Consider the following 13,542-nt stretch of genomic DNA (forward strand, 5'->3'; position numbering starts at 1 on the left):
TCCACAATAAAGGTTTTACTAAAACCAACTAAAAGAAACAAAGGGGGAAAGCAGGAAAGGAAAAAAAAAAAAAAAAAAAGGGTGATCCTTATTGCTTGCCCAGACTTACACACTCAGGTTTATATTAACAACTCCAGGATGGAAAGACATAATGAGTCTTTCTACAGTGAAATTTCCAGTGTGTAAAACAACTAGGACATTTCTTAATCTTTATATGAATATTTACCACTTAGAAGTAGCACAAACAACTCTGACTGGTCTGACTGTCTGGGCTTGGTTTGCAACCAGAAGAACTAAGTACCATGCATTACCACAAGTCTACCACAAGCTTCTTTGTTTGATAACTTTGCATGTCAAAGTTATCTAATTTTTTCTGGTTTAAAACAACAGAATCAAGGAGCTCACCTGGCAACAGCACGTACGCAACAGCGGGACATGTTGATGAAGGATGATGACGAGGCTCTGGTTTGTAACGTGGTCTCGATGCCCCTCAGCAGGTCGTTGGTCTTCAGCAGTAACAGCATCTGTCGGGGAACTCGGTTCAGCAGGTCGCTGATCTGAGGCAGGTAGAGAGCGGCGTTGGTCCGGATTTCAACGTCCTGCAGAAAGACGAAGAACACGGATCACCTCTTGGTGAGCCTATCGGTTAAAACCCAACAGCTGTGCACCAAACCGTGGACTGACCTGAGATGCAGCCACAAAACTGGAGATATGGGGTATTTTTTTTTTCACACTTTAGTTCTAAAAGTAGCATTTGTTGGTCCATTTATTAACAGACAATGAGCGCATCATATCAAGCGTTCAGTGAGATGAAGGAAACAAGGTTTTCACACGACTGCAACTACAGACTTCCACAAAAAAATCCAACCTGGAGGATAAGGGTATGGAAACAAGAACAAAAGAGCAGAGGACGTATAAAAGATGCAGGAAGAAAGAAAGCAGCGTTTACCTCTATGGAAACCATTTGTTCTCTTTGATGTTGCTGCTTGAGCACCACTGTCTTCCTCTACTCCACTTCAAAGGTTCTGCCTGCTGCACATCAGCCGGCCTAAATTACACTATTAGTCATGGAGGAGAGTGGACTGCAGGCTTACAATCCTTTAGACACTCAGCAGTCTTTAGGCAGAGAGGAAAACCAGGACATGAACAATCTGCACCAGGACGTGACGTTTCAACAAGAAGCTCAACTGCTGTGAAATTAGGAGCTGATTGAAAGTTAAACAGACAATTCTAATTCTAAGCACAAAGAACTGAGTTTATTTGATGCGTTTTATTAACCTGTATCTGCACACACTTAAACTGCAATGAGGAGACGCAGTCCAGTTATTTTCTACAGCCAATCGCCGAAGATGAAGAAAACATTTGCACCAGTAAGTTTCTGTGTGAGCATCCTGTTATTTAGGTAAAACTTAGCATAAAAGAAGCATAAAACAAAAAGACAATTTTCAGCCGTGTTCAATGTGTTTGAAAAAAAAAAAAAAAAAAAAAAAAACTGATAGTTCTGACCTTTAGGTGTGCTTCAACCCTTACTTTTTCCTCTTTGTAAAGTATTTCCTGAATGTCTGACATTTATTCTTTGGTAATAAATAATGTCTTTTAGAGACGGAGTTAGTCTGTGAATTTTAGTCACCAATTCTCAAATCTTCTAATATTCACTACAGTTTACAAATTTAAATACTGTAATTTAAAAATGACTCAATTTGTTTTCCAAATAGACTTGTCGTAATTCATTGCTGCAACCATGTGGAATGAATGAATTAGTTAGCAGAACAGAAGATCATTTGAACAGACGGATATTAGCAGTGAAGCTCTGGGTGTGCTGTGATCTGAAACACCAACGGTTTCTTGAATGGCGGAAACATCCACCCATGGTGTTTTCATGGTCACGGAGGACATGGTTCCCATCTCCAGCAGCCATTGGGTGAAAGGCGGGGTACACCTCAGACAGATCGCCAGTCCAACACAGACACTAAGAACAAACTGTTTCCACTGAATCTTCCATGTTTTTTTTGCTTTTTATTTTTTTAAAGATTTGCGGATTACAAATTATTTTAAATATTTCTACATTTCTAAACTAAACAAAATCAAACAACTACATTTAGAAAATCTTTGATTTTGTCTCGTCTTATGAGAAATTGTTTACATCACCCTAACAATCACAACAAGCAGTGTTGAGTAAATTCTCCTTTCGATACCAATCCAAACAATAATTCTTGAGTGTGTACTACATTATGAAACCACTGGAATTACCATGAGTTTTTTAAAATGAAAAACAAAAAAAAAATAGCGTTATTTTCAGAACAGTTCGACACAGAACTCTTAATCTAAACTTTTAAAAGTGACAAACTTCGTCAGATCAATTGCCACCTTCACTTACTTGTATCCACTGTATTTTCATTTCTTGCAGCAAATACACTTCAGGGTCCAGATCTGTGTAAGCATAAGTGTAACATCATGATTGTCAGAGCTGTCGGACTAGATAAAGAGAGATTTGAGACGCACAGAGGGAGACGGACAGCCAGTCAACAATATGACATGGATAAACCCTGCGTCTGTCTCTGATGCCCACAGGAAGTGCTGAGAAGTGACAACCTCCGTGCAGCAAACATGCACAACCATAATATCCTGCACACATATAACAGAGCATGAGCGGCTCGGCAGAGTAATGTTAAACAGGATGTGTTATCATCATGACATTAAGCATGTTTCCTCACATAATTATGTCACTCGTTACCTTTAGAGTAAAAAAAACACAGAACGCCTCGCTCATTTCCCCTAAAACCTGCCCAGTTTATTTGTCCAAACGACTTAAGTTAAATTCTACGCAACACAAGCGGTCAAACCAAAGTAAAACCACATAAAACTTTGCTCCTGGCAGTGCCACTCTGCTTCACAGGAACATTTTTAGATGGAAGGTTGGGTGTTTAAACGGGGTTTTACAAAATATAACCCACCCAACAGAACAAGGTGAATAAATACTGAAAAAAAAAAAAAATAATAATAACTGTGACGTGTAACAATAACTAGAGACAGCATCATGAGTGATTTATGATCTGCGGTTGACTTGATCCAAGTGTCTATGACACATACATTAAAATAATCTGTTCTGTACAGAATCAGAGGCAAATCCGATAAGGTTTTAGGTTTATTTTCGAGATAGTTTTCAAATTTTAAGCTGGATTTGCTGCACAACATTTTTTTTATAGCTGTAGAATGGATGCAGTTTCTCTAGAAAATAGACTTGCATTCAGATCAGCTTGATTTTTAATCAAGATTAGATAAAGAAATGTAAGTATATTAACTTCACACTGTCATAGTGTAGAAACAAATGGACAGATGTACACTGAAGGTGTTCTCCTGTGGGTTTATCATTCCAACCTTTTGGTCTGGTTATCTAAAATCCATTTTTATTCTGCCTCAAAATATGCAAAATACATGCGTTGAGCTGAAGGACCATTAAATACAAAAAAAAAGTCCTTAAATATTTTAAATAACTGGCATGTATATCAGGTGCCAGTATCTCAGACGCAGTATCTTCAGAGTCCTCTTACTAGTGACTATTGATCTTTCTTAAACTATCCGGACTCTGTGGTTGCAGGTTTCTTTAAAGTATTCAGCTTTAACAATGAATCCCTCTCCGACTCGTTTTCCTTGAAGAACTGTGACCCATCCCCTTTACTGTCTCAACCGTCACCTCTTCATTTCCTCTACTTACATGACAATCTAAACCCAGAATTACCAAGCTGAAGACATCGACATTCAACACAAACCCGCGCCTCGCCCCCCTCCAGCCCAAATAACAGGGTCTTCAGGAGTGCTCCGCTAAGTCCTGCCTTGGGAATAACAATTAGTAGCAATTATCGGAGGCTGGGAGGCCGGCCTCACAGCTGCCAGCAGGACACAGAGAAGGTGACGGCGCTCTCATTTGCATCTGAATGCTTCAATAAGGACATATTGTATTGCGAGTGGCGCAATAATGGGCTGTGCAAAAGGCAAAGGAAATTCATTTGGGAAAGGGAGGGGATCAGGCTGGTGATTTTTCTTTTTCTACAGCATATTCAGAGTCAGAAAGCAGACAGTTGGATATAATACTCAGACATGCGGGCAGAAAAAGACGATCAGGACTGTGTTGCTTGCTTTTATTAAAGCATTGTTTTTAATAACTAGGAAGGTAAAATGCAGCTAATGCAGTAAAAAGGGGTGCTGGAAGACAAATTAATTTACATTCTGGTGTCTAGAATGATGTAATACACAACGATTCCATTTCTCATCTTCTCAGGTCACAATAAAGACTCACCAGATCCTCAACTAAAATAAAAAAGTTCACAGCGCCTGCAAACAACTGGTTCATTTAAATAGAAGCTTTAGTTTATTTCCTTGATTAGGCCAAAAAAAAAGCCTGTTGTCATATCTAAGATGCATCACTAATCTCTTAAATCATTTCCAATAAATACACAAACAGAGGAACATTGTCCAACCCATCTTCATGTTTTGTTGAGTGGAAGAATACTTATGAATATGTACTTTACTATGCTTCGTGAAGATACCTTGAATGTTGGAAGTCTGAGTGCAACTGGATAGAGAGAGTAGAATGTATGTATATATGGATGAACATTAAAAAAAGTCATGCAGATATTTGCTATATCTTGATAACTTGAAAACAAATCCAAAAGTCAGTTATTTACATGAAGGAGTAAACCTGCTTATGCAAAATGTATTAGGATTATTTTTTTTTATTTTTTTTTATAAACTCAAATCTACATAAAAAAACAATTTGTAACTCGGAGAAACAGCCTTTTTTTTTTTCTGTCACAAATTGCAAAGCGGTTTATGATGATTCAGTCTTGTCACAAACATCATAATCCCATCAGCACAATAACAATAAACTGCAGTCAGACTAATATTCACACACAGTTCAGCCTCTGCGCCACAAAACTCCACCATTTCTCAAGATGAAAAATACTTTAAATTAAGAGCCACGTTGCTTTAAATCTAATTAAAAAAAAGCATATGGATGAATTACTGCATGGATTAGAAAATAGAAAAATGTGACCAAAGTATTGACACTGAACTGCTCCACACGCCCAGGAAAAGCGGCACAATAAAAGACGCAGCAGAATATGCGTGGCTCGTTCCAACAGTTTTGTTTTGGCTGCGTTTGGTAGAGACACATTCATTAAGGAGCTAAAATATTCCTGCCTGTGAAAGAAAAGGCAGCAAAAAGCCACAGCTCTAAAAGCACTCAACACTGGCTGCGTGCACGTGATTGCATTAACACTAATGGAATGCATCATCGGCTGTTAGGAGCAGAGCGTCAAAATGATCCATGAACAAGAGAGCTTTGGGAGAGAAAAAAAAAAAAAAACGGAAGAGGAAAGGACTGTAAAAATTGAAGGGAACCAAAAACGAGACAATGCAAGTGAGTGGATGTGAACAGGGCAACGTCTTCACATTTAAAATCTAGAATAAATATGGTGTCAGAGTAACACCATAGAGTAAAAAGCAGCAGGTGAGCAACATGTTTCAGACTGGCATGAGACAAAAGGGATGCAGATGCAGGCACAACAGATAATATGTGGGGAAAACAAATAAAAGTTCCTGCACATCAAAAACAGTAAATCAACTGGTTCAACGCGGATATTACAGAGCTAAAATGGTTCAGGAAAAAAACTGAATTTAAGGTAAAAATAAATACTATTAGAAATCATTCTTCTACACATACTTTCCATTTACTTTATGATTTATTCTTATAATTTTTTTTCCCCTTATCTTCGAGGACTTTTATTATTGAAAGCATGAAGGCCGACACTTGACAATGTCAGAAATGAGTAGACATGTATTTAGGTGTGTAAAAAGAAGCATAAATAGGATTTTAAACAATGATGTCCACATTAAAAATCTGGCAAATACTAGCAAGACATAAAAAAAAAAAAAGATTCTTTTTTTTTTAGATTTTGTTTTTGTATTACTGATGCCTAAAAGTGGGATGGTGTGAGGTTCAAATGTGACCCAGTGACCATCTTGAAGTTTACATAATCTACAGGTACATAAAAAAATAACTGAGCATTACTTCAGAAAGGTAAAATCCCTTGTTTGCTCATGATAAATTGTGTTTCCTGTCATGATGAACAAGTCTAGGAAAAGTTTAAATCATTATTTTTGCTTTTACGCCTCACCAATGCTACATATCTGGTTAATAAGCACAAAGATTTCCTTTTTCCCCTCAGAGTTATTTATGTTATGGCCCCACCATGTGTGAGGGGGTGGCACACTGTAGCAGACCGTTGTGCCGTACTTCTGCCAGCTTCAACGCATTGCATAAGAGAGATATAAATAACCTCTCTTGAGGACAGATGGTGTTGTAGAACACCTGAGGGTTTGATGAGACCTGGTCCAGGATGGAGTCTGAAACTCATCTTAAGAAAAAAAAAAACAAAAACAAAAAAAAAACTTTGTGACAATTAAGTCACTCTGAATCCACAGCTTTCAGCACCAAATCCCCCCTGTTAGAGGGTTAAACCACCCCTAAATGACTGTGTGTGGAAATAAGCTGCCAACAGGGAGGAGCTGTGATTATGGAAGCTCAAACTGTACAACTGCAGGTAGCGGAGGATCAGAACAATGAGTGAAATGTATCCCAACCTTCCTGCTGGAGCTTTACGGGCTAAAGTATTAATTTTTACGCTCCTCTCTTAGTCCATGTTGATTTTAAACTAGCTCAGTGTTGCTTTTTATATTCCTTTTTTTCTGGGCAATTTCCTTCTGCTCAGTCTTTTGAACAAATGTAATTTGGATCTCCAACTGTTTAAACCACCATTTGTAATATATAGAAGATAATCCACCAGCTGTAGTCAATCATGATTATTATCCAGAAGTTAATAGACCGTAATCATTTCTAGTAAAAAAAAAAAACAAAAAAAAAAAACTATACACTATCAGACCTTCAGCAGCATTTCAAAAAAATATTGAGGTGAATGTAGGTATGTATTTGAGACTAAGTATGATATAATTTCAGCCACATGTGGGTCAGAAAAATATAAATAAAATCCAATTTACAATAAGTGTAAGCTACTTAAAAATAAAAATAAAAATCACTTCAGATGTATAGTTTATGCATATTTCACCATGGAAAAACAATGTTCAAACAAATCACAAAACCTGCCAAACTAATATGACATTTATTCCTATGAGTTTGAAATATATTACTTGTTATGTCAACCAGGTTTGGCCACAATCTCCGTAATGATGCAGAAACCAAAGATGGCTTCTCCCCACGCCTCACTTTTTACAGAGATTCCTGCTAGCTTTCTCAACTCACACTGGTGCTGTCTCAAGCTTGTCTGTCTCTACTTCTCTGTTGGCTTCTGTGCGTGTGTGTGCACAGGCATAAAAACAGCAAAACAATCCTATTAACAACAATCACTTTATTACTATTAAAACCCATGCAAGCAAAGCTGCACCGTTTAAAAACAAGAACCAAACCTCAAAATTGCTTTGGATTTGATTTTTCTCCATTATCCCTGAAAATGGCATTTGAAAACTAATTTTTGTATTTACTCACGGTATATTTGTGTTATATTTAAATTTCCTCGGTGACCTGAAATTAATAAAAAACCAAGGGGGGCAAATATTTTACTTGACATTACATGTATCTGTATGAGTGAACAGCAGGATGCCATACCTCTGCTTGTGTCACAGGAACAGAACTGATTCCAGAAGTGACGGCATTCCAGGAGCGAGCAGTAAGCACACAAGCAAAGAGGGGGTAGAGATCTCCAGCTCCCAGTCTGCGGCTGTAACGCTCCACTCCGGACAAATCGCCTTTAATGAGAGACATCCACAGTCGACAGTAGTCCATCCTGAAATCTGGCTGCAAAACCTGAAACAGATCGTTAGTACAAAGCTGTGTTAATGTTTATGTTATTTATTTCTGCTTAACAAATCAAGGTCAACCTGAAATAAGAGATGCTTTTAGTCTTCAGGTCTGATGCTAGCACATGGCAGGTTATCCTTTTCATATGAAATCACAACAAGCTGTGGAGTCTCATGTCACATTTCTTGACTCTCTGCCACAGGCATTGCTTCATCTGCGGTGTTAAGGGCTTTGGTCTGGTCTGGTCTGTCCTGGTGCAGATCAGAAAGGTCAAACTCTGGATTTACTGGTACATCCATAGTTCTGCCCAACCAGTGGTCATGAAAAATGGACCAGGATTGAACAAGGTGTCGCATAATTCAGGTAAATCTTTTGTCGGGATTTTTACTTATCGACAGTTATTGATACCGTCTGCTGATTGGGCAAAGCTTGGGGTTGATGTCTCACACCGAAAACCAGGTGAGATTTTTCTCATCTTTAATTCCCAACCAGAAAAAGAGCAACTGAAGGAAACAGGCCCTGTGTACAATTCTGGGCTGTTTTCTGGAACTTTCTGATTATTTATGCAACATGTTAAACTAAATAATGTTTGTTTATGCAGAAAGATCCGGCTAAATTTTTAACAAATTCAAGTCTCTCAATCTATACCAGCAAAAAGACATACATCAAGCTTTACCCTACTGATTATGACAGTGAAAATGCCATGTTTCTTTTTTTCTTCTGTGTGCGTGCGTGTGTGCGTGTGTGTGTTTGTGTGAGAACGCTGGATTAATATTCTATTCCAAAATGACATCTAAAATCACAAGTCATTAGGAATAAATTGGACCCATTATGGTCCAAGGCAAGCAAGTGCGTTCATGTGTGTGCATGTGTCTGGTTTGCATAAGAGTGTGTGTGTGGCACATTTTATTCCAGATGATGTAGTTGCATATGTATGATTAAAGTCTCCCATGAATATGGCAACAAGCAGCAAACAAAGTCATGTCAGAGCTCTGTGCATCAGCCTGTGGGTGTTTGTAGGCGCAACAGTGTCTGTGTGTGCATGTGTATGCGTGTGTGTGTGTGTGTGTGTGTCGACAGGAGCGCGTGTGTGCGCCCCTGTGTGATTAGGCTGCAGTGCATTCAAACCCAGCACACGGCACTCTGCTAAGAACAACATCAAATGAGTTGTTTATCAAAAAGCTTTTATCCTGCTGTACTCTAATAAAAGTGTGTCTGTCTCTGAGAGTGTGCGTCATCCCCGTGTTTGCGTGTTTGCTGCTCCACCAATTTAGCCAAAGCCTCGGTCGGCAGCATGAAAAATGGGTTGCAATATTACAGCAAACGGTGTTTTGTTTGTGTGCAGGCAGCCTGCAGATTTCCTACCTGATACAGGCCGTGATCGAGCAGAACGATCTCCGTCTTTTGGCTCCGGGGACACTTGCGGACCAAAACGTTTCCTGGGTGGGGATCGCAGTGGACGAAGCCGTGGACGAAGATCATTTCGCTGTACATCTTACCCAGGTTTTCTGAGATCTGATGGAAACCATGAAGGAGGAATGTGAAAAATTAAGAGGAAAAAAAACAACAACAAAGGATTGCCTCTATCTGATCAAATCGAGCAGGAAACTTCAGTAGAAATTCCATTTGGTTCTTCATAAATCATATGACTCCACATACACAGACACCAACATGCAACCTAACAATGCAATCCATCCAAGAAGCATCAGTGAAGTATTCTCTTTATTACCCATTATGTATATGTCCTTTATAACTTCTGTTTATTGGATGGTACATGTTTTCTTTGGATTTTGGATTTTCCTACACAAAAAGCTCCTGTCCTTCAACCATTAAGGTATTCATCAACAAATTGTCAAACAGCTCAGTCATTCATTTATTCATCATATCAAATATCCATCCACTAAAAATCGATTAATCTATTCAGACATCCATTATGCATTCATCAGTCCAACAGTTCATATCAATGCATTGATGGATGCATCCAAGTAATCAGGTATTTTTCCACTGAGGCATCTTCCAGTGTTAATTATTTATCATCCATCCATTCATAATCCACCCATCCTTCTTTCCATGTACACATTCTGTACACTCACATAAACCAGTTGGACAAATTATGAGAAATTCAACTTTCTTTGAATTCTCAGAGGGGTAAATAATGAACCTCAGATAAGGGTCCAAAGTACCCACATAAGATCAAGACAGAAAAAGTCATGAGTCTTTGCCAAATAAAAACAAAACAAAACAAATGAAAACTGCTTCAGCAAACACTATTGTTTCCTTCAAAATACTTTATAGGAAATAGTTGTGCCATTGTTCCACAAGTAGGAGAAAACTTTTAAAATCAAGCAGACTTGTAAACTTGACGAGTGAAATTTTTAATTGGTTGAGTTAAGTCTATAAAACCTTAATTGCCTATGAAGCCAAATTAGACAGTAAGACTGCAACCGTAGTTTTCTGGCTCAAACCTGCTGCTTTTTTATAAAAAAAAAAAAAAAAAAAAGAAATGACCAATTCTGGGTTTTGCTTCAAGCACGTGTTTGATGGTGTCTAAAGTTACAATTATGAAAATACTTCCATATTCTGACTTTTCACTATTATCCACAGAATCAGGACCTCATTGACGTTGATGTAATGTTTCTTCATGTATTCTCTGTCGTTGACTTGTCCTCCTTCTAAAAACTCCATTGTCAGGATTCTCTTTGTGGACAAATCCCAATAAATCATGGGAACCTAAAAAAAAGCAAAACATGGGAAATGAGATGTGATGATGCACTTCTTTGACAGCAGAAAAGTCAGACATTGCTTTCATTAATGCATGTTTTCCAGCGATGTCCATGAAAAACTTTCCAGACGGTGGAAAGCCATATTCTACATAAATGGCAAACGTTCGACTGATTATGGGTGTAATTTTGAATTCACACCATGGTTCGCTCGACTGTATTCACACCTGCACAAAACGTCTGGACCAAAGGAGGAAACCAAACCATCAGTGATGTGTGAATACATCCTAAGAAGACAGTATAGGATTGACTTGTCTAGAATTTAGAAAAATGCAGAAACTGTCCTAAATCATAAATGGGATGATGACAGCCTTGTTATTTTAGAAACCTTAAGACATGTTTGCAGGAGGAATCCTCCACAAACTCTCCATAGCTTAATATTATCCATATCAGAATCCCTCAGTGCGAGCAGAAGGTCTGGGAACATTACAATGTATGAAACCTCTCTCACTGAACAAACTGTTCTGGAATTTGTTGCAACTTGAAATAAAACTTGCTCAATAATTACAGATTCCTTTCAACAGTTATTTCAGTCTTATTTATAGACAGACGCACACAATTACATTTCATTCTTCAAGGGTAATGTCTTTATCAAAGGCCAAGTCACACAATTGAAACCTGCAGAATAAGAATCACTAACTGGCCAAAAATAGATGTTTTAATATTTTGAATAATGACAACAAAAAATAAAAACACAAAAACCCAGCAGGGCATGAAGAACTTCATTCACATTCAGAAAGCTAATAAAAATTCTCAAACCAACATATTAAAAGAAAAAGGACACAGGAAATTAAACGGTAATGACATGAAGTCCAACTCTATCTAGTAATGGAAATATGATTCTTCAAATGCAGCTTTGCTTGAACGTAGAGGAGCTGACGGGCAACACAAAGAAAGATCTCTGACACAAAGGAAGACTCTGACCTCTATTAACGACAGAAAGGAGCAACTTTAATTAGAGACAGACAGCAGTGGAATAAAAGAAGTGTGCTCTAGGTTTACTAAATTCAGGTTGTAAAACAAGCTATGGAGGTAAATAATATTAAAATGTGTGTACCTTGAGAAAAGGGAAGTGGGACAGCATTTTGGCCACCTTTTCAGCATTGTGACCCTCGTTTAGGAAGTCCAGCTCCAGCGGCATGTTCTTCTTGGCTTCCTCCACCAACCACATGAAGGTAAAGTCCGGAAAGAGCCAGTTCACTGCCTTCACCAGCACCTTCAATGTAAAACAAAGACACAGAAACCTTTTACATCAAAAATGTGGTTTTTAGAAATGTTGACCATTTATGTAGACGACACAAAGCTACATAATGTAGCTTTTGTACAGAGCCACATCTCTGTAGGCAGAGATGTGGCAGCCACATCTTTGATTACAGTCTGAAACTAAAGTCAAATCTATTCTAAGAGGAAGTTTGTTAAAATCCCTGGATTTTTATTAGTTGTATCCTGGAAAGCATCAGCACCACACGAAGCAAAGGGAGCATATCTGCTTCTTTCAAACTGCATTGTTTAACAAAACACCAGCTTTGGGAGTTGTAGTTGTGCTTTTTTGTATCTTAGAATATAAACACTAAAATATTCTAATTTCCCTAGTCTGAGTTCCTAAAAGGAGCTTTGAAAACATTAAATGTTCAGTTAAATATTTTCACACAGGTCAGTTGATTTTACTATTATTTTTTCAGAATAAACAGCATAAAACACTGTGACATGGTTCCCAAGTGGCTGGGTTAGAATGTTGTGTCTTCAAGCAAAATTAAAATGACCCCTGTTGTATAACTTAAGGTTAAAAACTGGAGTATTTCAAACTGGGACATCACAGAAAAAGTCTGAGGATAATCAACCAGCAGGAAGAAACACACCTATCACTGCTCTGTACATTTACTACAGTCTGAAGTTGGTGTGGTCACACAATGCATAGTTTGGTCTTGTCCAGGTTCCCCATCTTCTTCCCACAGTCCATAAACTTGCATGCAACTCTACATTGCCCATAGGTGTGTGTGTGTGTGTGTGTGTGCGTATGCGTGTGTGTGTACATGTGATGGATGACTATTTTACCCGTTGTGGTCCTGTGTTGATATGGACTTGAGCCTCCATTGATTCCAACCCTTTATAATAAGAACCTAGACATGATGGAGCTGATACAGATAGAGGATGTATGGCTCTACGGTTCAAATAGTGACCAAACAGAAAATCCCACCAACTCAGACTCACCTCAATCACCATTATATCCTTGGAGCTTTGTCGTTGGACTTTGGGGTGCTGGACCTTGACAGCTACCGTCCTCCCATCGTGCAGGACAGCTTTGTGGACCTGTGCTAAAGAGGCGGCGCCCTGAGGATTCTCCTCGAATGAAACGAATAACTCAGACAGCTGCGGGAGAACAGACAAAGAGAGGGAGAAAACTGCAACTCATCGTCTGGTCATATGTCAGATGTAAAAAGCTACAAATGCAGGTAAAAATCAAATTTACATTGCTAACTTATGCACCTTAGATTTTTCTCCTTGTGTATTTACAACTGGGTGACGGGCATAAAACAAGATTAACTACGCGTGTCTTGTATATACCACGATAACAATGTGTCCCATCCATCCCTTTGTTTTCTACTGATATAGTTAATGGTTACAAACAGGTGTATTTCATGTTGCAACACTTCTTTTGATAAAAAAACATCAACCATATGAATATCCAGAGAGGGAACCATGAGTGCACAGATCCAAGCCTGCAGCCTGATCTCCTCAGCCCACCAGCACGTCTCTATCACAGCATTCAGCCCCCAGTTTGTCCTCAGAGCATAGGTGGTCCCTCATTAGCTGCCACTGCTCTCCGTGGACTCCCAGAACACACAGAGTAATTAGTGTGTGGGTTTGAAGGTTAAACAGACTTCCCGA

General features: G+C 38.6%; 1 protein-coding gene across 3 annotated transcripts in view; it reads right to left on the bottom strand.

The window, feature by feature from the left end:
• adck1 (aarF domain containing kinase 1) overlaps positions 1-13,542 on the bottom strand; it is a 47,143-nt gene that overhangs the window by 4,816 nt on the left and 28,785 nt on the right. For all 3 annotated transcript variants that reach the window (XM_015047348.1, XM_015047346.1, XM_015047347.1), the window contains exons 5-10: positions 12,865-13,023; positions 11,711-11,869; positions 10,487-10,603; positions 9,239-9,388; positions 7,682-7,879; positions 406-599 (exon numbers count right to left, since the gene is read on the bottom strand). In XM_015047348.1, coding sequence (XP_014902834.1) covers positions 406-599; positions 7,682-7,879; positions 9,239-9,388; positions 10,487-10,603; positions 11,711-11,869; positions 12,865-13,023 — 977 coding nt within the window. The remainder of the gene's footprint in view (positions 1-405; positions 600-7,681; positions 7,880-9,238; positions 9,389-10,486; positions 10,604-11,710; positions 11,870-12,864; positions 13,024-13,542) is intronic.

This window comes from Poecilia latipinna, unplaced genomic scaffold, assembly GCF_001443285.1.
Source record: "Poecilia latipinna isolate Pla-1442-1.1 unplaced genomic scaffold, P_latipinna-1.0 Scaffold821, whole genome shotgun sequence".
NCBI classification, from domain to species: Eukaryota; Metazoa; Chordata; class Actinopteri; order Cyprinodontiformes; family Poeciliidae; genus Poecilia; species Poecilia latipinna.